This window comes from Lithobates pipiens, unplaced genomic scaffold (genome assembly GCF_037356315.1).
Source record: "Lithobates pipiens isolate NorthernLeopardFrog02 unplaced genomic scaffold, aLitPip1_a1.2 Scaffold_13, whole genome shotgun sequence".
Lineage (NCBI taxonomy): Eukaryota > Metazoa > Chordata > Amphibia > Anura > Ranidae > Lithobates > Lithobates pipiens.
Genome location: NW_027507718.1, coordinates 295060673 through 295085095, shown reverse-complemented (window position 1 = coordinate 295085095; position 24423 = coordinate 295060673). Strand labels below are relative to the sequence as shown.

The window sequence follows — 24423 nt, the reverse complement described above, 5'->3', positions numbered from 1 at the left end:
GCACTGAAAGGTTGGTAAGGTGGTATTGTGCACCGTTGAATAATGAATGTTTATTAAAGGCTACAATTATATTTTATATGGTATTTTTCAAGGTTATGAATCTGAGCCCGAGGCTTGAGAGCAATTTAAAGGTCGAAAAAATAAACTTCCACCTACTGGTGGACAGTTTTCAGCAAGGTTTCAGATATCCAACTGACAAGTCACAGTTTCTTTAACTACAAACTGTTAATTGGACGCTTTAAATGAATCTAGTCGGCAGCACTGGATGAGATCACTACCCACCCAACACCTTTGCTTGCTGACAAAACTTTACTGGGAAGTGTTGTTGTCAATTTTTTGGGTGCCCAGCCTATTTCAAATAATGTATTCAAGTGCTAAAAAGTGTTTTAATGGATTAATTCCTCAAGTTGGGAATACTGAGGAAGCTGTTAAAGTTGACATTTAATGATTTTATAGAGACACTGTCATCTTGCCAATGAAGGGCAAGGCGATATTGTCTCTGGGAAGGGCATTCACTGACCCCATATACTTATTTTACTTGAGCTCCTTCCTCCTCTGCAGCCAGCACTGAGAATGGCTTTGTTTGCAAACTGGGGGAGCGGTTACAGTGTTCCGATTAAGTGGTTGGCTGGCCCAGGCATTGTTACAGATGAGCAGGTCATAAACTCAGCCCTACCTAAAAATGCTAGGTATTCTTGCTAAATGCAAAGAAGCAACTAGTTGCAAAGAAGCATAGATACAGTAAGTATATGGAGCCATTCACAACACAATGCAGTGTGGGAAACCTATGTTCTGTAGGCATTTACACACTGCTGTTAAAAATGCACAGCAGTTGAGTTCTGCAGCGAGTGTCAATGTTAGATTAATGACTCCCCAAATGCAACACACAAATGCAATGTATTTGCCTGTAGTGGATTGCATGGTACAGAAGCACCATGCAATCTGGTTGCAGTGCATTTTTTAAAGTAGCGCGTGCACCACTTTTGGTGTGGTCCAGTGTGATTCAGTCCATTCAAAATAAATAGGCTCAAATTTCACCACACTGTGCCGCAGGTGACTCAAACACCCAACACATTCCTGTGCAATTCCTGATGTGACCCAGGTCTCTGGAAATCCCCTTTTCCAGAGCACTTTGAAAAGAGGCCATAGTATGCTTTATTCACTGTTTGGTGTCTGTGGGGATCATTTACTAAAGGAATTTATCCCAGAGCTTAGTGTAGGTAAATAGGTTTGTAATAACCAAGTAACCAATCACGTGCATGGAAAGTAAAAAAAGATGCATTTTTGCTTGAACCTTGCTTCACCTCATTTACTAATCTCTGGGGAAAATTCACTTGTGAATCAACCCCTGTGTCTCAATTATTTTACTATTTGTTTGAAGTTGTGTTGGTGTTGGGGGTGACTTCTGTTAAACTTATTTTAAACTACAGTTTAATCATCCACAAAGATCACAGTGTAACGGAAAACCTAGTTAAAAAAAGGCGTGCAAATATTATGACAGATCTGTGATATGGGAAGTGGTAATGCTTTCCTAATGAGATAAAAAAGGAAAAGATATAGGCTTAGTCATAGCTTATGAAAAGTCATTAACATTTCTGCAGAAGCAACACATGAGATTCAAGCAGAGTAGCTGGTCATGGACACAAGAGAACATGCAGACATGAAGAGGTACAGTAATTCAACAACCTCCAAGTATGTTTCTTGGGCAGCATACATATTATAAACATGAATGCTTGACCTGATGAGAGTTCATGTTTATGACCATCCTGTAGGTTAAAGGATAGCACTAACACACACCACTAAGGATAACAGTCATAGCATAAGTTTACAAGCCTGTCTCAGTAGAAGAGACCACGCAGGGGTCACAGACATGAGGACGTCACTAGATCTGGCCAATAAAAAATTCTCACATAAGATCTTTAATCCCTATATATCTACATAGGTTTTATCTTTGGTACATTATAAGCCAGTGACCCAAAACAAATATTTACGTATGGAAAGTCAAAGGAAAATTCCTTATACATGTCCAAATGACTGGTCAACCTCACACTGCAATGTCACTGATTCGCAACAATGACATTCTCAGCCGCACCCTTCACAAAAATTTTCCAGCTTGTTGGACTACAATATAGGTGCCAGCAATCTGAGAGCAATTGTCACTGGGTTTAGTTGCAGTGCCTTGAAAAAGTATTCACACCCCTTGAAATTTTCCACATTTTGTCATGTTACAACCAAAAATGTAAATGTATTTAATAGGGATTTTATGTGATAGACCAACACAAAGGGGCACACAATTGTGAAGTGGAAGGAAAATGATAAATGATAAATGGTTTTCCAAATCTTTTACAAATAAATATGTGAAAAATGTGGCGTGCATTTGTATTCAGCCCCCCTGAGTCAATACTTTGTAGAACCCTCAGCTATATAACAGCTGTCACCGAGTAGAAGAGTCACTCGGCGGGAGCCTCCCATGAAGGCGGACAAACTGCAAACAATACTTTTTATGGCTTTCTTTCAACAATAGCTTTCTTCTTGCCACTCTTATATTAATGCCAGATTTGTGGAGTGTGTGACTAATGCCCTGTACACACGGTTGGACATTCCGACATCAAAATCCGTCTGATTTTTTCCGTCGGATTTTGGGCAAAATTTTCTTGCATACACACGGTCACACAAAGTTGACGGAAATTCCGATCGTTCAGAACGAGGTGACGTACAACACATACGATGGGACTATACAGAGGGCAGTAGCCAATAGTTTTCGTCTAGTAATTTATTCGGGGCATGCATGGCACTTTTTCCATCTGAATTGTCTACACACGTTCGGAATTTAAACGTTCGGATTTTGTTGTCGTTAGATCCAGCTCTCAAACTTTGTGTGTCGGAAATTCAGATGGAAAAAGTCTGATGGAGCCCACACACAATCAGATTTTCCGACAACGCAATCCGATCGCACATTTTCCATCGGAAAGTCTGACTGCGTATAAAGGGCATAATAGTTGTCCTGCACTAAAAAAGAACACACTGCCCAAAGGGGCTTGGAGAGTGCTGCTCACCCTCGAACAAACATAAAAAATTGAACAAATTCCCCCACAAAGGGGTTTTTAGGCAGGAAAACAATAAATGTATGACAATATAGTATAAAAGATTTCCAATATTTATTAGTGTAAAAAAGTATAGCACATAGGTAAAAACATGAGCTCCACTGAACAGTTGAAAAACCCCAAATAATGGCACAGAGACTGTATGGAAAATATAATAACAACAATGAATGTGCAAAAACAGACATGACTATTGCTAACACTGTACAAATACAACAACAGTGAAGGTATAGTCCTAACACGTTTCAACCCGCTCAAGGGGTCTTCTTCAGAGAAATGGTCTGTTATAAAACAAAAATGTAGTAAATATATGCATCAAATATTTCTTGTCTATAATAGGGGTACCTAATACTTTAATATGGTTACCCGATGGTGCACGTCCAAAGAGATGAAAAGGGTAATTTCAGTGGAGCTCCCCCTTAAAACGACCGCCTCAATTTCCCCCCACATGTAGGGTGTCCCCAGGTCCACAATGTCGCCAAGTGCCAAGAGAGGAGGTTAAGGTCCAGGAGTGCCAACCTCCTCTCTTGGCACTTGGCGACATTGTGGACCTGGGGAAACCCTACATGTGGGGGGAAATTGAGGCGGTCGTTTTAAGGTTTTTCAACTGTTCAGTGGAGCTCATGTTTTTACCTATGTGCTATACTTTTTTACACTAATAAATATTGGAAATCTTTTATACTATATTGTCATACATTTATTGTTTTGCTGCCTAAAAACCCCTTTGTGGGGGAATTTGTTCCATTTTTTAATAGTTGTCCTGTGGACAGATTTTCCCACTTAAACTTAAACTGTGGATTTCTGCAGCTCCTCCAGAGCTACCATGGGAGTCTTGGCTGCTTCTCCGATTAATGCTCTCCTTGCCCAGTCTTAGGTGGACAGTCATGTCTTGGTAGGCTTACATTTGTGCCATACTCTTTCCATTTGATGATGGATTGAGCGCTGCTCCATGAGATGTTAAAAGCTTGGGATATATTTTTTTTTTATAACCTAACCTTACTTTAAACTTCTCCACAACTTTATCCCTGACCTGTCTGGTGTGTTCCTTGGCCTCCTTGATGCTGTTTGTTCACTAAGGTTCTCTAACAAAACCCTGGGGGCTTCACAGAACAGCTGTATTTATACTGAGATTAAAGTACACACAGATGGACTCTATTTACTAATTAGGTGACTTCTGAAGGCAATTGGTTAGACTAGATTTTAGTTAGGGGTATCAAATATCAAAGATTTTGAAAAGCATTTATCATTTTCCTTTCACTTAACAATTATGTGCCACTTTATGTTGGCCTATCACATAAAATCCCCAAAAAAATGATTTACGTTTTTGGTTGCAACGTGACAAAATGTGGAAAATTTCAAGGGGTATGAATACTTTTTCAAGGCACAGTAATGAAGCTAATAAGCCTTTAAACCCCAAACTGCCGCATAGCTGATCTATGTGATCACAGGGGAATATTGACAAGAAGGGTTTTAATGGAGAAACATCAAATGTCGGCTTCAGAATTCTTTCGTTATACTCAGATAACACACTTCCTAAATACCTTATCACGGAATTTCGATATAGTAACGATGTCCTCTATGGAAAATTTGTGTCAGAAATTTGATAAAATCCGAGGACATATCTCTAAAATGTGTACTATTTTTACTAATTCCCCTGTTAACCACTTAAGGACCAAGCCTCTTTCTGAGATCTGTTATTTACAAGTTAAAAACATTTTTTTTGCTATAAAATTACTTAGAAAACCCAAACATTATATATATTTTTTCTAACATCCTAGAGAATATAATTGCAGTCATTGCAATACTTTCTGTCACACCATATTTGCGCAGCGGTCTTACAAGTGCACATTTTTTTGGAAAAATATGTTTTTTTTGACACCAGTAAAGTTAGCACAATTTTTTTTTTATATTGTGAAAGATAATGTTACACCGAGTCCAACATGTCATGTGTCAAAATTGCATCCGCTCCTGGAATGGCGACAAACTTTTACCCTTAAAAATCTGCATAGGCAATGTTTAAAAAATTCTACAGGTTGCATGTTTTAAGTTACAGAGGAGATCTAGGGCTAGAATTATTGCTCTTGCTCTACCGATTGCGGCGATACCTCACATGTGTGGTCTGAACACCATTTTCATATTCATATGCGTGCGCTAGTCACATATGCGTTCGTTTCTGCACACGAGCTCGGCGGGACAGGGCACATTTAGGAAAAAAAAAGTTTATTATTTATTTTAACAGTTAATTTTTCATTTTTTACACCGTTCTTTAAAAAAAAATTGTTTCACTTTCATTTCTATTACAAGAAATGTAAACATTCCTTGTAATAGAAAAAAAGCATGACAGGACCTCTTAAATATCAGATCTAGGACCAAAAAGACCTCAGATCTCATATTTACACTGAAATGCAATAATAAAAAAAAAGTTGTCATTTAAAAAAAAAATGATATGGAGACTAGGGATGAGCCGAACACCCCCCCCCCCCCCCCCCCGGTTCGATTCACGCCAGAACCTGCGAAGAGACCTAAACTTCACGTGAACTTTAGAACCCTATTAAAGTCTATGGGACTCAAACGTTTAAAATCAAAAGTGCTAATTTTAAAGGCTAATATGCAAGTTATTGTCCTAAAAAGTGTTTGGGAACCCGTGTCCTGCCCCAGGGGACATGTATCAATGTAAAAAAAAGTTTTAAAAAGGCCGTTTTTTCAAGAGCAGTGATTTTAATAATGCTTAAAGTGAAACAATAAAAGTGTAATATTCCTTTAAAATTCGTACCTGGGGGGTGTGTATAGTATGCCTGTAAAGGGGCGCATGTTTCCCGTGCTTAGAACTGTCCCTGCACAAAGTGTCATTTCTGCATGAAAAAAAGTCATTTAAAAGCACTAGCGGCTTTAATGAATTGTCGGCTCCCCGTAATACAGAGAACAGTCATTGGAAGTCATTGATAAAATAAAAAAATGTGTGGGGTTCCCCCTAAATTCAATTACCAGGCTCTTCAGGTCTGGTATGGATATTAAGGGGAACTCCGCGTCAAATAAAAAAAATGATGTGGGGTTCCCCCCCAAATATCCATACCAGACCTGATTTTAAGGGGAACTCCACACCAATTTTTTTTTAATGACGTGGAGTTCCCCCCAAAAATCTATACTAGACCCTTTATCCGAGCACGCAACCTGGCAGGCCGCAGGAAAAGAGGGGGGGCGAGAGAGCACCCCCCTCCTGAACCGTACCAGGCCACATGCCCTCAACATTGAGAGGATGCTTTTGGGGTCTGTGACCCCTCAAAGCACCATGTCCCACTGTTAATGGGGACAAGGGCCTCATCCCCAGAACCCTGGCTGGTGGTTGTGGGGGTCTGCGGGTGTGGCTTTAACAGGGGACTCCCAGAACCCGGCCCCCCTATTTGAAATGGTAAGGGGGTATAAAAGTAAAAAACACAGACACCGTTGGGAAAAGTCCTTTATTAAAAATATAAAAAAAAAAAGATTCCAGCGGTGGCAATCCACTCTTGCTATCCAGCATGGGCTGATCTCTTCTCCGGGGTCCAGCGATGGATGATCTCTATATTTGGGGGGAACCCCACGTCATTTTTTTTTAAATTTGACGCAGGGTTCCCCTTAATATCCATGCCAGACCTGAAGGGCCTAATAATTGAATTTTGGGGGAACTCCACACATTTTTTTTATCAATGACTTTCAATCTCTGTATTACGGGGAGCCGACAATTCATTATAGCTGTGAGTGCTTTTAAATGACCTTTTTTCCTGCAGAAATTACACTTTGTGCAGGGACAATTCTAAGCACGGGAAACATGTGCCCCTTTACAGGCATACTATACACACCCCCAGGTACGAAATTTATATATATTAGCCTTTAAAATTAGCACTTTAGATTTCTCTCATAGACTTTTACAGGGTGTTCTGCGGCTTTTCGAATTTGCCAAGAACACCCCAAATTGTTCACTGTTCGACTCGAACTCGAAGCTTATCCCTAATGGAGACAAGTTGGGGCCATCTTTCACTCACTCGTCTCCATGTCAGGCTAGGGAGAGGATTTGTCAGGAAATGTTACATCCGCTGATATTACCTGTCTTTTGGCGTGCAGTACTGAGGTCCACCAGCAGGTGTCTCCTGGCAGTTTGGAACTGTCAGAGCTTATCCCTGCTGATGTCATATCATCTGTGGGCTGCAGTACTGGTGTCTACCAGCGGATGGATCCTGGCAGTGTGGAGCAGACTGCACCTCCTGCAATCAGGTGTCACTTGAGGCCAATCACAGGCCTATAAATAGCTGGCAAGCACTCACATGTTTGCCTTGGTATTGTCCTTGTGCCCTGACCTACTGCTTGTGATCCTGATCCTGATCCTGATCCTGATTCTGTACATGTTCCTGTGCCCTGAACCTGTTTCCCTCTCCTGGTCCCTATCCTGTCCCACCTGTTACCATCATCCCTGCCCTGCAGTCTGATCCATCCATCCTCTCCCTGTCTTGTGTTCCTTACCCCATCTGCTGATCTCCCCATGTATGACCTTGGCCTGGCTTGTGTCTCTGATTCTGGACTGCCCTTGTTTATCTACTGATCCTCTGTGCATGACCCTGGCCTGCCTATCGTTTATGATCCTGGTATTTCCCATTTATTGTACATATCTGTCTGTTGTTATTTGGGGGTCTCTGTTGGTTGATTTATTGCACTGTATGGTTGTACTTATATTATTTACTTCCCTTAATAAATCATTATATTTCACTTATACACATTTGGGTTTCCTCTGTTGCAGTCCACCCAGTTCTGGTCTTATCTGATACATGACAGAATACCAAGGCCATCCCTGACCAGAAGTGTCTACACAGAGGAACCATCTTGGTTCAGGTTGCTTACTGAAATTAATTTAGAGGTGATTCGTTATTATGCTTTGCTGGCGTCTGAGAGTGGAGACTATCTCCGTCAGGCACTGAAAGAGTGGACCAGTGATCAGCTGTTGGAAACCATTCGTTTAGCTCACTCCTGGGTTGATCAGGGCTGTATGCTGTTTGGGGATATTCAGCCGTTAATTCAAATCTGCACAGAGCTGGCCCTGCCCTGCATCCCGGGGGCCATGATGATTTTTCTCCCCCCTTCAGTATTAATCAAGTCACATCACTGGTATGGCTTCTGGAAGATGATTTCTCTTACTTTTTTGAGCATTACACAGCCTGTTCCCAACGGATGATAGTAGAATGTGTTGATTCTGTACAATCCCTTGTCAGACAGGCAGTATGTAACCCGCAGTTTGTACAACCACTACTTTTAGCACGGTCTGGTATTTTGCAATCAGCCACAGCCAGTCCACAACAAACCATCTCTGTTACCAAACACCTGCATGCCCAAGAGCCCCTTCCTCCATCAAATATGGCAACCTCAGTTTCAGCCCAATATACTCTACTTCCCACCAAATATCAACACCCTGTTTCTTCCTGCTGCACATACCCTGCCTTTAATCCGATTGCCTCTTTCTCGTTGCCTACTATCCCTCAAGAACTTCCCCCAGCCACTGTTATCTCTTCCCTGCCATATTCCAACCCTCCTCTCCAGTCTGCTTCATCCCCTTCAGTAGCTAAACTTAAAAAGAGACGGAAGTTCTTTCCTACCCATTTGATCCTGCCAGTAACGCAACCTGCCTCCACACCAACCAACCTGCTCCAGTCTGCCTGCATGCCAGCTGAACCTGATCACCCACCTGATTCTGCCAAACATCTGCCTGATGTTCCGCTGCCGTCCTTCCAGCCTGACGTCCCAATGCCTGCTGTCCAGCGTGATGTCCTAGCCTTCCAGTCTGATGTCCCGCTGCCGTCCTTCCAGTCTGATGTCCCGCTGCCGTCCTTCCAGTCTGATGTCCCGTCCTTCCAGTCTGATGTCCCGCTGCCGTCCTTCCAGTCTGATGTCCCGCTGCCGTCTTTCCAGTCTGATGTCCCGCTGCCGTCCTGTCCCGCTGCCGTCCTTCCAGTCTGATATCCCGTCCTTCCAGTCTGATGTCCCCTGATGAAGTCACGTGGTGTGATGTCATGCGTAGGGACAGGAAGGACGCTGACTGTGGATGCACTTTCTGCTGATTACTAGAAAAAGGCTTTTTTCTATCTATTAATGTGTGAGTACCCTGTGTATGGAAATTTTTAATAAATGCTATTTGTGAAATACTACACTATGGTATTCCCTCTCTATTAATCTATTGGGTCCTATGGAGCAATAAGAATAACATTTAAAGGAGAAGGTGACCGAATTTACCAGGAGAGAAGACATATAAAGAAATCTATATACCTTTATGCGAATCCCTCCTTGCTATAGGTAAGGGGCCACTGCACACTAAAGTGTGATCACAGCGGGATTAGGCACTGGGAGATCCACACCTCAGTTGAATTTGCACAAGTTTGCACAAAGCACTTGCACTTAAAGGAAACCGTTGTTTATTTATGGACTTGAATAATTATATCTTTTTATTTTTTTCTTTTTGATGGATTTCAATATGAATATGTAATCTATAGAGGCTGGATTCATTCTGATATAATGTGTGTTACAGCCGCTCTGTAGTGCGTTTACTACTATATATATTTTTTGTTTAATTCTAAAGTTTATTTCCATGTGATCAGGAGAGGGTACCCTCTTTTTGGTCTAGGTATACTCTTTATTATTTTCTTGTATATCATTTGTTTTTTTATTAGGGTGGTTCACTTATATCACCTCTGGAGAGTGTTTACTTATTTGCACATTTATAAGACGCACTTGGCACTTTATGATCAATTCACTGTTTTTTGGCTTTGCACTTAATTGAAGCAGTTGTGTTTCCGTGGAGGTTTTCAATTGACTATAGTAATTTTTTAAGAGACTGTTTTTAGTTACTTACCTTTGTTCACGTGATTTTCATTGATTTGGATTCTATCACCTCTGTGGTGTGTTTATTTTATTTTATTTAATGTAGCACTTTGCACTTTTTGATATTATTTAGTAGACATTTATATATATATATTTTTATATTACACTATTGATTTGTGTAACTAGGCATTATACTTATCACCCTCGGAGGGTTATTTAATATAGGGGCAGCGCAATACCAACATATCTTTAGTTTCATATTAAGTGGATACAGATGGTGTGATCCATTCAGGTAGTAGCAGCAGCCCCCTGACATTTGATAGATCGCCAGTGGTAGCCCAGGAATAAAACACTATCATCTCTGCTACCAAACACCTGTGTGCCCAAGAGCCCCTATCCTCCATCACCTATGGCAACCTCAGTTTCAGCCCAATATACTCTACTTCCCACCAAATATCAACACCCTGTTTCTTCCTGCTGCACATACCCTGCCTTTAATCCAATTGCCTCTTTCTCGTTGCCTACTATCCCTCAAGAACTTCCTCCAGCCACTGTTACCTCTTCCCTGCCATATTCCAACCCTCCTCTCCAGTCTGCTGTCCCGGTGCCGTCCTTCCAGTCTGATGTCCCGGTGCCGTCCTTCCAGTCTGATGTCCCGCTGCCGTCCTTCCAGTCTGATGTCCCGTCCTTCCAGTCTGATGTCCCATCCTTCCAGTCTGATCTCCCGCTGCTGTCCTTCCAGTCTGATGTCCGCTGCCGTCCTGTCCCACTGCCGTCCTTCCAGTCTGATGTCCCGTCCTTCCAGTCTAATGTCCCGCTGCCGTCCTTCCAGTCTGATGTCCTGTGCTGTCCTTCCAGTCTGATGTCCCGTGCCGTCCTTCCAGTCTGATGTCCCGCTGCTGTCCTTCCAGTCTGATGTCCCACTGCTGTCCTTCCAGTCTGCTGTCCCGTGTTGTCCTTCCAGTCTGATGTCCCACTGCTGTCCTTCCAGTCTGATGTCCCGGTGCCATCTTTCCAGTCTGATGTCCCGCTGCCGTCCTTCCAGTCTGATGTCCCGTCCTTCCAGTCTGATGTCCCGCTGCCATCCTTCCAGTCTGATGTCCCGCTGCCGTCCTGTCCCGCTGCCGTCCTTCCAGTCTGATGTCCCGTCCTTCCAGTCTGATGTCCCGCTGCCGTCCTTCCAGTCTGATGTCCCGTCTTTCTATTTTTATGTACAGATTGCATTCCGGAAACTGGTAGATTATTGTCCAGCATTATGATTCTTGAAAAACAAGGCTGCTAGACACAGTTTTGTGAGGGCCCAGTATGCATTACCATTACATTCTGCATCAGTGACTACGCAGGCATATCAAGATTGGCAAGAAAATAACAGACTGGAAATATGGATGTGAACCTGGCAGTGACTTTGCTTTTACATCTTTTGACCATAAGACATGAAAGAAATCATAGTAGACAAAAGTTATGTGGTTGCTATTTTTCGTCAAAATTTCAGAATGCTTACCTGTGTGGTAGAACTTTCCAGAAAATCCCAGATTAAATGTAAAATTTGTAACCATAGATCTAAGTAACTTCTGTGTGTCAAGAAGAGCCTAGGAGGAAGAAATAAAAGTCAGAAGATGTCCATAAAGGTAATACAAGAATTTAACCTATATGAAACTGATGTTGATCAAATAGTCTGCCCCTTGCTATACAGCAATGCTGCTAAGCCTAGCAGGAATTTTCTGTAACTGGAAAAATGCACCTAAAGCGACCCTGTTTACCTTGCCATATCAGTAAACGTAAAGAGGGTTTTATGTTTACAGGTTGCTAAGGACTAAGTCACACTATATTTATTTGCATTATTTCATGTTGTATGGAATGTATCCCTTAAGTTGTTTTGGTTTTGTGTGTGGGGGGGGGGGGGGACATTTATTAAAAATGTTATAAAAAGTTTATTGATCCAAAAAAAGTTACTTTGTCAGGAGATGGGAAACCTTTCAACAATACAAGATGTAAAAGAAGCTATCTGACACTTTAGTAGTGATGTAGCAATTGTTTGGAGGAACTACAGTGCCAAACAAGGGACATATTGAAGTGAATTGATTGTAGCTGTGCCTGAAGTTCTTTAACCGCTTTCTGACCAGCCGTCGCTGTCATGTTACGTCAGTTTGTATTTTGTCCACTAGGGAACCACGCCATAATAACACAGTCTCGAAAAAAATTGCAGTTCGCTGCTACTACTAATAAAAAAAAAAGAAAATTAATAATAAAAATGCCATAAAACTATCCCCTATTTTGTAGACACTATAAATTTTGCGCAAACCAACCAATATATGCTTATTGTGATTTTTATTACTAAAAGTAGAAGAATACATATCAGCCTAAACTGAGGAAAAAAATATATATATTTTTGGGGAATATTTATTATAGCAAAAAGTTTTTTTTTTTCTTTTTTCAAAATTGTCACTTGTTTACAGCGCAAAAAATAAAAACCGCAGAGGTGATCAAATACCACCAAAAGAAAGCTCTATTTGTGGGAAAAAAAGGACTTCAATTTTCTTTGGGTGCAATGCCGCATGACCGCTCAATTGTCAGTTAAAGCAATGCAGTGCCAAATTGCAAAAAGTGCTCTGGTCAGGAAGGGAGTAAAATCTTCCAAGGCTGAAACAGGTAAAAGAGACCCCCTGACACTTATACTTCTTTAAATGTATAAGCCTCGGGCTTCAGGCATAATCACTCAGCCACTCCTCACACACCCACCCCAGACCAGAGCCTGGTGCAAAGAGAGAGATTACTTGGCCTTTCCCAAATATTTATACTTACTGGTCCGCTAGGGGAAGCATAAAATTTCATAGGTAAGTTTTACTGTAGTTTCTCATACTAATACCAGAGGTACCAGCAATGCCTACTGGCAAAAGGGAGAAACCTCAGCTTCACTGAATTTAGGAGAAAAAAACAAATGAAGAAGTATACTATAAATCAGTTAGGTTGTCTACCACCCAGCAGAACTAAATTTGACTAGTAGCCTTTGCTTAGGACAGAGTGGCTACAACAGCATGGCATTATAAAGGCTCATTCACACCATTACAATGTACACATTTATGTGCACTAAAGCACTTTACACCCAGCAGCTAATTCATTTTGAATAGGTATTCATTTTAAATCAACATACTTAAATACAAAAAGTAGGTATTGCATGTTTTTTTTTAATGCAATGCACAGAGTGTTTTATGGTAGTGAATATGGGGGTGGGAAGGTTCAGGGGGGCGTTTTTTTCACTATGAAACCAAAAATCAAGAACATGGGGACAAGACCGCAAACTAACTGGAGGAAAGTTCAAAACTAATTTTAGAAAGTATTATTTTACTGAAAGGGTAGTTGATGCTTGGGATAAACTTCCAGCAGAGGTAGTGAGCTAGCCAACAGTAAATGGCTTCAAACATGCTTGGGACAATCATAGAGCTATACTCAAACAAAAAAAGTAACAAAAAAACAACAACAACAAAAAAACAACAACCCCCCCCCCCCCCCCACAAAAAAAAAAGTATATATGAAAATAAAAGGCAGACTTGATGAACTACTCTGCCATCACTTTTGTTTCTAGATGTACATTGTGGTGCAACTAACTTTGAATGGCAAAGCACAACAATACACATCTAGAGTGCATTAATATGCATTAGGATGCACGCTCATTATAGTGTGAAGAGCCCTTAGTTTAGCTTTCCTTTTTAAAGCCTTTCAAATTTCCATTTAATAACAAGTGTTCTAACATGTTGTTATCCATTAGTTATCCTTCTGTTTTATACTGAAGTACATTTTTCTCTCTGAAAACAAGCAAGCATGCAGCTGGATACATTTGCCAATCATTCTGAAACCACAGTTGTGCCGTTTTTCAAAGACACTGGATACTTGTTTTACCTTTAAAATTATCACTCTGCTTGACAGGCTTTCTGTCTAATTTTTAAAGTGAAGTGTAGGTAACATTGCATCTTTCTCCACCACAGCACCCAAAATGCCCCTCTTCACGTCTTACCCCAGCTTTTCTTGTGCTGTGTCTCCTCACTATGGTCCCAGACAACAAAACGATGGAGAGTCAGAGACTAAATTTGGCTTTGTTCTTCTCACTTGCTAGTGAATATTTGCCGATTGCATGACCTATGTCTTACCAATCCATGTATTCCAACATGGCTTGACAAGACTTTATTGATTATTTGTCTTTACATGCCTTCATGGTGTAGTTGCCCATGTTGCTGTTAGATAAGAGAAGTACTCCTGTGTGTAGGATGTAAATGTGCATGAAGTACATGTAGTCTTTCCCACAACAACAACATTTGTGGCAGGGTTACAAGTAAATGGCATCATGATGAACCATCACTATTTGTTAACAAGCCAAACCAGTAATCTACAACAGACAAGTGTTATTGCTATTTGTAGCTGTTGTTTCAAATATTAGTAGTGGCAAGTAACAAAAATAGTCAACATTTCTCTGTAAGTTTCTACCTTCTTAAATTGAATCCTGCACATATTTTAGCAAGCTCATCCTCATTATCAGATAATGGAATTCAGGGCTGGAGATCAGCTTTTCAGATAACGAGTACTGCATTTTTGAAGGGGCAAGGAGAATTTCAAATTGTCTCTGGTATGGGCACAAAAGGTGTAAAAGGTGTCTCACAATGGTACATAATATCAAGTGAACCCCTTGCTTTGCCTATTATGGCCAACATGCAGGTTTGCTTTAAGCAGGATAAGATAAATATGTATTTGAGTGTTCAAAATTCAGCCCTGTCTTCAGAATTCTAAAAAAAAGTGTGAGCGTTATCTTAACCACGCAGGTGACGCTGCTCTTTATAGGATTCATGACAACAAAGCCAGATTGTTCAAAATCTGTAGTCTATATATAAACAACTTCTCAAATAAAAGGTAAAAGCTCCTTCTAAAATATCAGCATAGTTTCTAGAACTGACAGTGAACATCAGAAAGTCTATAGAACTCCTGTCAAAACAAAAAGCATCTTATGTGTCAAAAGGATTGTCTGGAAATCTCATAATCATGGGATATTAAAACTTTTCATTGGGGGTTTTGATACCAAGTTATGAGAGGATCTATGTTTCAGTTAGATACTAAAAGTGTTGCCAAACCCACAACAGAAAAATCAGTCTGTACATGCAGTAAAGCAAGCTTGTTATACTCACTGTGAAACCTAAGGTGTTACTCCTCTGCACTGTGTATAAAGGCTGTATGACCCTTCTATGGTCCTAATTTTCTTTAGCTGACTCCAACTCATCTCTCGATAGAACAGAGCATGAGGAGTCTGGCTGCACATGCTCAGTTTGGTGTGTATTGCTAGAGAATTTCTTTGGAGAGTGCATGTAATTAGCACTAGACCAGTTAGCACTGTCCAGATAAGATCAGGGGAGACCGCTATATACTGCTGATTGAAAAAAAGTATTTGGTAGTTTATATTTACTAAAACTATTGCATTTCCATGTTCTGTTTACTGTGGGAGACCAGATATTGTGAATGCAGGTTCTGAGTTTAGTAACACTTTAAAAAAAAGCAAAGAACATTGGAACCTTTGAAAGTGCAGATATTACTATACAAGAGTCCTGGAATCAAATCTGAAAAAACAATGTAAAATCAAAAACAAATATTGGAGACTATACTGTTTGAACGCTGCTCCAGGAAGACGGGACTAGTGAAGGAGGTCAATGTCGCCGCCTCCATTGGCGAGATTGACACTTTGCTGGCCCCGTCACCTGGTATGAACTTAAAGGGGAAGCCCTACGCCGAAAAAATGGCGTGGAGGTCCCCCCAAGTCCATATCAGACCCTTATCCGAGCACGCAGCCTGGCCGGTCAGGAAAGGGGGTGGGGATGAGCGAGCGCCCCCCCCCCTCCTGAGCCGTACAAGGCCATGTGCCCCCCCACCCCAAAGCACCTTGTCCCCATGTTGATGAGGACAAGGGCCTCTTCCCGACAATCCTGGCCGTTGGTTGTCGGGGTCTGTGGACAGGGGGCTTATCGGAATATGGGAGCCCCCTTCAATAAGCATTCTCCGGGACTGTGACATCATAAGGGGGCGGGGTCACCATGTGACATCACAGGTGACCCCACCCATTGTCCCTATATAAGTCGCTGCGCAACGCATCCCTGTCATTGCGGCCAGAGAGAGCGTTGAGTCAACACCTCAAGGAAGAAGAAGAGAAGGTGACAGAAGACCGGGCCACCGCTAGTAAAAGAGCTGGAAGAAGATAGCGGAGGCCCGGCAAGAAGAACCGAAGAGGGGGACAAGACCCCCGAAGAGGGGGACAAGACCTCTGAAGTCCGAAAAAAGATCCCCGGAAGGCGGCGGTGATGAAGAAGAAGAAAGCCGGTTCCTCCGCTAGTAAAAGAGCTAGCAGAAGATAGTGGAGGAGTCCGGCGAGAAGACCCCCCCAAGATGAAAGACCATCGGAGATGTACAATAAATTATTTTAAAAACATGTGTTGTGTATTTTTCTTTACATTTTTTCACCAGGTGAATGGGTAGGGGTATACTCATTCACACAGGGGGGAGGCTGGATCTGGGGGTGCCCTTGTTAAAGGGGGCTCCCGGATTCAGATAAGCCCCCCACCCGCAGATCCCCACAACCACCAGCCAGGGTTGTGGGGATGAGGCCCTTGTCCTCATCAACATAGGGACAAGGTGCTTTGGGGTGGGGGGCCGCAGGGCCCCCCTTCCCCAAAGCACCCCCATGTTGAGGGCACGCGGCCTGGTACGGCTCAGGAGGGGGAGCGCTCATTCGTCCCCACCCCCTTTCCTGACCGGCCGGGCTGCGTGCTCGAATAAGGGTCTGATTTGGACTTTGGGGGGACCCCCACACCGTTTTTTCAGCGTAGTGCTTCCCCTTTAAGTCCATACCAGGTGACGGGGCCAGTCTCGCCAATGGAGGCGGCGAAATTGACCTCCTTCTCTAGTCCCATCTTTCTGGAGCCACGTTCAAAATGAATGGACTTTTCTCCGTGTGTGGGCAAGTCTGTTCATTTCAAAAGTCTGGCGGACTAGCACACAGACGGCCGGATTGTCTGGCAGACTGCCGAGTCCGGCGGACAATTTTGAGTCAAAACTCCTTTCTAAGTCCGCCGGACTTTTGGAAAGAAAAAGTCAGCCGGAAGCCCACACACATGCGAATTGTCCGGCGGACTCTGATCCGCTGGACCAAGTCCGCCGGATAGTCGTGTGTACGTGTCATAAGAAATACAAGTTGATAAAGAAATGTTTTCTCACGGTGCGCATTCGCGAGGCTCTCAAGATGGCTGCGATCATCTAGAGCCCCGCTGCCTCGCGGAACAACGGGACCCCTAGCGCACGGAATGGCCACCCTAACGCCTCCCGAGCAGCAAGGACAGCTTCCCTAAGAGTCGGGGCACACCATCGGATGACCAGGGGACCGGTAAAACGAAATCTGGGTCCGCTGTTCGCATCGCTGGATGAGAGGGAGAAATCCAAGATTGCCACCACAGCACAGCTCCTATCCCAGGAACTCCGCTCCACAGGCTTGGCAGACTACAGGTCAGAAACAGAGTTTCCACCTCTCCATGCCACCCCAGGCAATCTCAGGGGCCTACCCAAGGACACCACGCCATCCCCAGCCTCCACTGTGTCCCTCCTTGAACGCACCCTCCAGGAATTCTCCCCATCCCCCTCAGGGACACACATGGCTTCCCAGGCAGCCCTGGCCTCCCATGAGGTCTCTCATGCAGACCCAGTCTCTCACATGGATGCCCTATTCTGTAAGTTCTCTGATCTTTTGGAGAAGGGACTCTCCTAAACTGCCCTGAAAATCACGGGGGAACTAAAAGCTGACTTTATTAACCTGGGCTCACGGATTGAAACGATCGAACACAAAATGGAGGACACCATTGCTAGATCCAACCAAAACTCCAGGCACATTTATTCGGTGCAGGAGCAACTTGACCTGGCCGTGGCCCGCATAGATGACCTTGAAAATAGTTCACGCAGATACAACATCAGAATCCACGGGCTTCCGGAATCGATAGTTGATGTCTCCAAAGCGGTCCACGACCTAATCACGCAGCTAATCCCTGACATCCCAGCTACAAAACTGGAACTTGACAGGGTCCATAGAACCCTTGGCCCTCCTAGGAAGGATGGTACTCCACGTGACGTAATTGCCAAGCCCCACCATTTTTCTGTGAAAAGCCCCGTACACACGACCGGACTTTTCAACATCAAAAGTCTGACGGAATGATTCCGGCAGACTATTCGATCGTGTGTGGGCTGCAACGGACTTTTGATTCGCAAAAGTCTGACAGACTTTAGAAATGGAACATGCTTCAAATTTTTCCGCAAGAAGTCTGCCGGACCCAGTTCCTACCGAGAAATTCTCTCATGTGTATGCTATTCCGACGGACTAAAACCGACGCTAGTGCAGCTATTGGCTACTGGCTATGAACTTCCTTATTCGAGTCGAGTCGTACGTCATCACGTTCGAATCCGTCGGAGTTTGGTGTGATTGTGTGTGGCCAAGTCCGCTCATTCGGAAAGTCCGTCAGAACTCTGCCGGAACTCACTCAGAACTCCTTCGAAAGTCTGTCGAACATAAGTCTGGTCGTGTGTACGCGGCAAAAGAAGAAGTTATGAGGAGAGCCAGATCCCTGCAGCACGTCACGTGTCAGGGTCACCAGGTTCAGATTTTTGCAGACCTTTCCCCCTTCACCATACAGAGACGGAGAACACTGAAACCCCTTTTGCTTGTGCTGATGCAGAGAGACATAAAATACAAGTGGGCTTTCCCCTTCGCTGTCCGGTTCACTGACAAAGGGAAAACATGCGCTTTCTCAACATTCCCTGAGGGGGAGAAACTCCTCACCAGGCTGAAATTTATATCTCAAGAAGCTGACATGGACACTTCTAATTCTGGGCAAGGCTCACACAAACGGCCAACACCCAACAGCCCACAATGCACCTTCCTGAGAAGCACCCTGGCCTAAATGTCTACTCTTCTTTTTGTGACTGACCATCCGAGGTCCTGGAGAGGGCCAGAGGACTTTTCCCCATCCATCGGGAGACCGGTCCCCCACCATTGTCGGGCCCTGCTCTTCACTAGGACCTCTATCATCCTCACCCCTCCTCAGACTTTCCTACCCCCGGACGCCTTGCAGTCCCCCACACCCTCCTCTGGACTGACCTTGACCCCACTCCTGACCCGTGTCCCCTCTCATTAAGCCCTGAAGATTTTTTAGAAACCACTACAGAGGGCTACAGACTCCAGCAACCGCCCCGGGTATGGAGACTCATTTAATGGTTACTATTTCGTTTTTGCTGGCCTGTTTCTGCGTCACCTAAACGCAATGTTTGGCCGTGCCTCAAGTTTTTCCTCTTGATTTTATTGTTTGTTGTTAAGTTAACAGACCGGGATTTATTCTGGGGGTCCCTAGTTCTGCGAGAGACCACTTGCGTACCTCCCCCACCCTCGGTCTCTCTCGGGTGCCTGAGGGTCGGGACATCTGACCCTATGGGTCAGTTGATGTCATTGATCTTTCTTAGGACTTCGGGGGGTGTCTCCTGCCCCAATCTCCTCTTTCCTTTTCCAGGAACACTCTCTTTCCTTGTCCTATCCTTTCCTGTCTCCCCCTTAAGTGATAAGCTACTTCTATGTATTGTTTGCTTGACACTGTCGTATTTTTTAGGTATGTTCTGGTACACCCATCCTGCACTACACTCAACGAGAACATCACAGGCCAATGGTCCCACTACTGCTGCTGGGAGCTCCGCCACTGACTTGGTAAGTGAGGCCGTTTTCAGATGCTGGGCTCCCCCTCTGCTCCATGACTGATCACCCGGACGTTAGGCTCAAGATAGCCTCTCACAATATCCAGGGCCTCAATTCCCCCATTAAACGCAGAAAAGTTCTTGACTACTATAAGTCCCTGAAACTGGACATGATTCTACTTCAGGAAACGCACCTTCCTATCCGGTATAGTCCCAAGTTTCTTCACACACACTTCCCCCAGTTCTATCTCGCCAACGTAGAATCTAAAACCAAAGGGGTAGCCATATTGATAGCCAAAACGTGTAAATTCAACAAAAGCTTTGAAATGGCAGACCCGGAGGGAAGATTTCTACTTCTAAAGGGCACTGTGGGAGACCACCTTTATTCTCTGGTCTCCTACTATGCCCCGAACACGAGCCAAGTCAAATTTTTGGAATTCCTACTGCGCACCCTAGCCCCCCATTTAGAAGGGACAGTCATTGTCGGAGGTGACTCTAACGTCGCCTTCGACCAAGGCCTCGACAAATCCTCTCCCTTACATTCTCGATTGACCCAGCCCACTAAAGCAAGCCTGCGGATTGCCAAATTGATCCATGCATATGGCTTGTCCGACACTTGGCGGGAATTAAACCCCTCGAAGAGGGACTATACCCACTTTTCAGCACCACACTAATCCTATGCGAGAATTGACCACATTCTTGTACCTACTTCGCTCCTGCCCCAGGTCGTCAAAGCCTCCATCACTGACACGGTGGTCTCGGACCACTACCTGGTAATTGTGACGATCCTTGGGGGAGACACCCCAGACATTGGAGATTAAATGAATCTCTTCTGTCTGAGCCAACAAGATTAGTGGAACTTGACAAAGCACTACAGGAATATTTTTCTGTAAATGCGACACCAGACATCTCCCCCGAAACCCTGTGGGCGGCACACAAAGCATTTATTAGGGGTAAGCTCATACAGCTGGGAACTCAAATTAAACATGAACGGCAATCAGATATCCTCAAGCTGGAAAAGGAATACTCAAAACTCAGAGCTCTACACAAAAAGGACCCTCTCCGAGTTCCCACCGCCCTACTTGACAAGACCAGACTAGAACTCAACCTTATTCTAACCACTAAAGCTGAAAAATCTATTAGATGGTCCGGCCACAAATTCTATACACAGGCAGACAAAATAGGTACACTCCTAGCCAATAGACTCTCCCCTAGAACCAAGTTAAACACCCTTCCTAGGATCAGAAATGCGGGTCAACCGCCCACCTCTAACCCCCTCAAAGTACTTTCAGGACTTTTACACTTCTCTATACAGTAGCCCTTCATCTCCCAAACCAAACCTCCTTCCACAGTTTCTGGAAGGACTCCCCATTCCCGTTATATCGGATACTCACAAATAATGGATTCCCCCATTCGGACAGAGGAAATTCTGGGAGTCATAAAGGACCTCCAGAAAGGCTCCGCTCCAGGTCCTGACGGACTCTCGATCCCTTATTATAAAGCCTATGCTAATACGCTAGCCCCTCACCTAGCCAATCTCGGCAACCACAAAGCCAATGGAAGCCCCCTAGATCCCCACCTAAACACAGCGTACATCACGGTCATACCCAAACCCGATAAGAACTTGGAGGATGTCAGCAACTACAGACCCATCTCTCTCATTAATAATGATCTCAAAATTCTCACGAAAGTAATGGCCAATAGGTTGTCTTCCTTCATTGGGCGCTACGTTCACAAAGACCAAGTCGGGTTTATCCCTGGCAGGCAGGGACCAGACCAAATACGGAGGGCGGTCGACATTGTCTCCATATTGCAGTCTAATTGGGAGGGGTTACCCAAACAATCGGGCTTCCTTCTTTCCCTAGATATCCAGAAGGCCTTTGACTCGGTCTCCTGGCAGTACATCTTCCAGCTCTTTGAAAGGTGGGGATTTGGGGCTCGCTTCCTTGGCTTACTACAAGCTTTATACTCTCATCCGAGGGGCCAAATTAGACTTCAGGGTTACCACTCCACACCCATACCCATCACTAGGGTCACTAGACAAGGATGCCCCCTTTCACCCCTCATATTTGCAATAGCTATTGAAACGCTAGCAATAGCGGTCCGCCATCATACGGACATCAGAGGAGTCCAGTGTGGTAGCCAAACACACAAATGTGGGCTCTTTGCAGACGACATACTATTATTCCTTACCTCCCCTCTAACCACCTTGCCTAATTTATCCCGAGTCCTAGACGACTTTACCAAGATCTCAGGGCTACAATTCAACTACTCTAAGTATGTGGCACTTAATATATCTCTCCCCACCCAACTAGCTAACTCTCTCAAACAATCCTTCCCGTTCCAATGGAGTGATACTTCCATCAAATACTTGGGTATCTCACTTACACCTAGGACTGAGATGTTGTATAATCAAAATTATCCCAAACTCTACAGACAATTGAAAGCTTATCTCCGTTCATGGTCCAAACACGAATTATCTTGGCTTGGCCGGATTAACTCCATCAAAATGACCCTCCTCCCTAAAATCTTATACTACTTTCGAGCACTCCCTATACCCGTTCGGAAGGACCACCTTAGATCACTGCAAAGCAAAATATTGAAGTATACATGGGGAAACAGGGGGTATCGCATCCCGCAAAACACACTCTTCCTTCACAGGAGCAGGGGTTGGTTGGGTTTACCTAATCTCCACAAATACTACCTCGCAGCCCGCCTGGCCCAACTCTCCATGATCTACTCCAAATACGAGAAGCCGGACTGGATGTCCATTGAACGCTGGGCTGTACCCTCATTCACGCTAGACTATTTATTGTGGTGCCCTCCCAAAGCCAGGCCGCCCATCCTTTCTCCCACCCTCTCCCACTCTTGCTCCCTGTGGGACAGTCTCCGCAGGGAGCCGTCCCTGGTCTCGACAATAAGCCCCCTGGCTCACATCTTTCGCAACCATGATTTCCCTCCTGGCCTTAATATTATCGCCTTCAAATGGTGGTTGGACAAGGGACTATACCGGATAGGACATTACTTCACCTCAAAGGGACCAATCTCCCTCGCCCATTGTATCAAACACTTGGAGCTCCCCGCATCGGAGAGATTCTGTTTTCAGCAAATATCTTATTTTCTACACTCGCTATGGAAGAACAAGCCCCTTCCTCCCCCCTTTACTGAATAGGAAACCTGGTGCGGTAGGATCGGGGAGCAGAGGGGCGGCATATCAGTAATCTATTCGGCCCTCACTGGCCCAACGGGCAAATCTCCTTATATGACAGCATGGGAGGCCGACCTTCAAACCTCCAACAGTCTGGAGACCTGGCAGACGGCACTAGCCAGATCCTTCCGTGGGATCCAAAACATCTCACTCATGGAAGCTAGCATCAAATTGATAACTAGGTGGTATCTTACTCCCGCCAAGTTAGCCAAAATTTATCCCACGGCAAACCCTTTATGTTTTAGAGGGTGTCAACTTCGTGGCTCCATGAGCCACATCTGGTGGGAATGCCCCAGGCTTCGATCATTCTGGAGTAAAATCTTTAACATGATTTTTGGCGTAACAGGCTGCCAGGTCCCCAGAACCCCTGAAGTTGCGTTGCTAAATAATCTTGTTCCTTCGCTACCTATAAACGTTCAGAAACTGATCCACTTTATCCTTCTAGGCGCCAAAATTGCGATTGCCACCGCTTGGAAACAACCCAGGCCCTCTCTCCTCACAGTTAAGAGGAAGATATCCTAGATTATGTCCCAAGAAAAATTGTCAGGCATCCTGTTGGACACTACACCTAAATTTAGAAAGGTGTGGGATCCTTGGGCCTGGTACATGGGAATTTCCCTCCTGCCGGGAGTGCCCCCAGGTCCTTCATGGACGTCACGACCTAAACCATAGAGTCTACCCTCTCTGACTGAGCGGTAGACAAGCTAGCTTCTCATCCTCTCACCCTTCTTCGGGAGTAGCTTCCCCCCCTGCCTCTCTGTCCTCTTCTCTCCATCCTCTTTTCTCTTTTCTATCCCTCTAGATCACTTTTCTCCTGATTACCTCAACAGAGCGATAAATGACAGGTTTACCATACAGACAGAATGCATATTGGGGAGCCCCTTGTTCGTTGCCCATTGGATACCCTCTCCTTGTGGGAGGAGGGGGATCGGGGGGACCGCACCCCTATCCTGACACAGCAAGATCCCTACTAGGGGTGTCGGGGGGGGGGTCTCCTTGTTGCTCCCCCAGTCAGATGCTATCAACGGGCACCGGACAAGGCGATACCCTTTTGTTCAACATTTGGCCCCTGTCGCCCCGACGGGGGATGCTGTCTGTATTTTTAGTCATTATTCTATATGTTTGCACTACTGTCTGTTTGTATTTTACTTGCTCTATGGCAGCAGGCCTACCCTGCTGACGTCAGTTTGTTAATCTACCTATGTACTGGCAAGTGCCTTTTTCACAAAATAAAAACCTTTTGAAAGTAAAGAAATGTTTTCTCAAATAATTAATGATTATCAAACTAAATGTACTTAAATGGTCTATGAAGAATTTGAGAGGGTATACAAGAAAACAATGGTGTTTTGTTAACAACACTTAAAAAAATTCTGACATTATATACATTATTGAAGTTACACAAGAATTTACAAACACCACCAGGCAGACCAATTGTGTTGAGAGTAGGGTGCTAGATGGTGAATGCAAGCAGTTTTGGGAATAAATAACTAAGTCTCGTAACCATCATATATAAAAGACACA

The 24423-nt window shown here is 44.2% G+C and overlaps 1 protein-coding gene across 1 annotated transcript in view; it reads right to left on the bottom strand.

Moving 5' to 3' along the window:
• The window catches only part of LOC143974941 (bifunctional heparan sulfate N-deacetylase/N-sulfotransferase 3-like), a 375710-nt gene that overhangs the window by 171277 nt on the left and 180010 nt on the right, over positions 1–24423 (bottom strand). The window contains exon 3 of the mRNA XM_077476811.1: positions 11443–11530. Within this exon, the coding sequence (XP_077332937.1) occupies positions 11443–11530 (88 nt within the window). The remainder of the gene's footprint in view (positions 1–11442; positions 11531–24423) is intronic.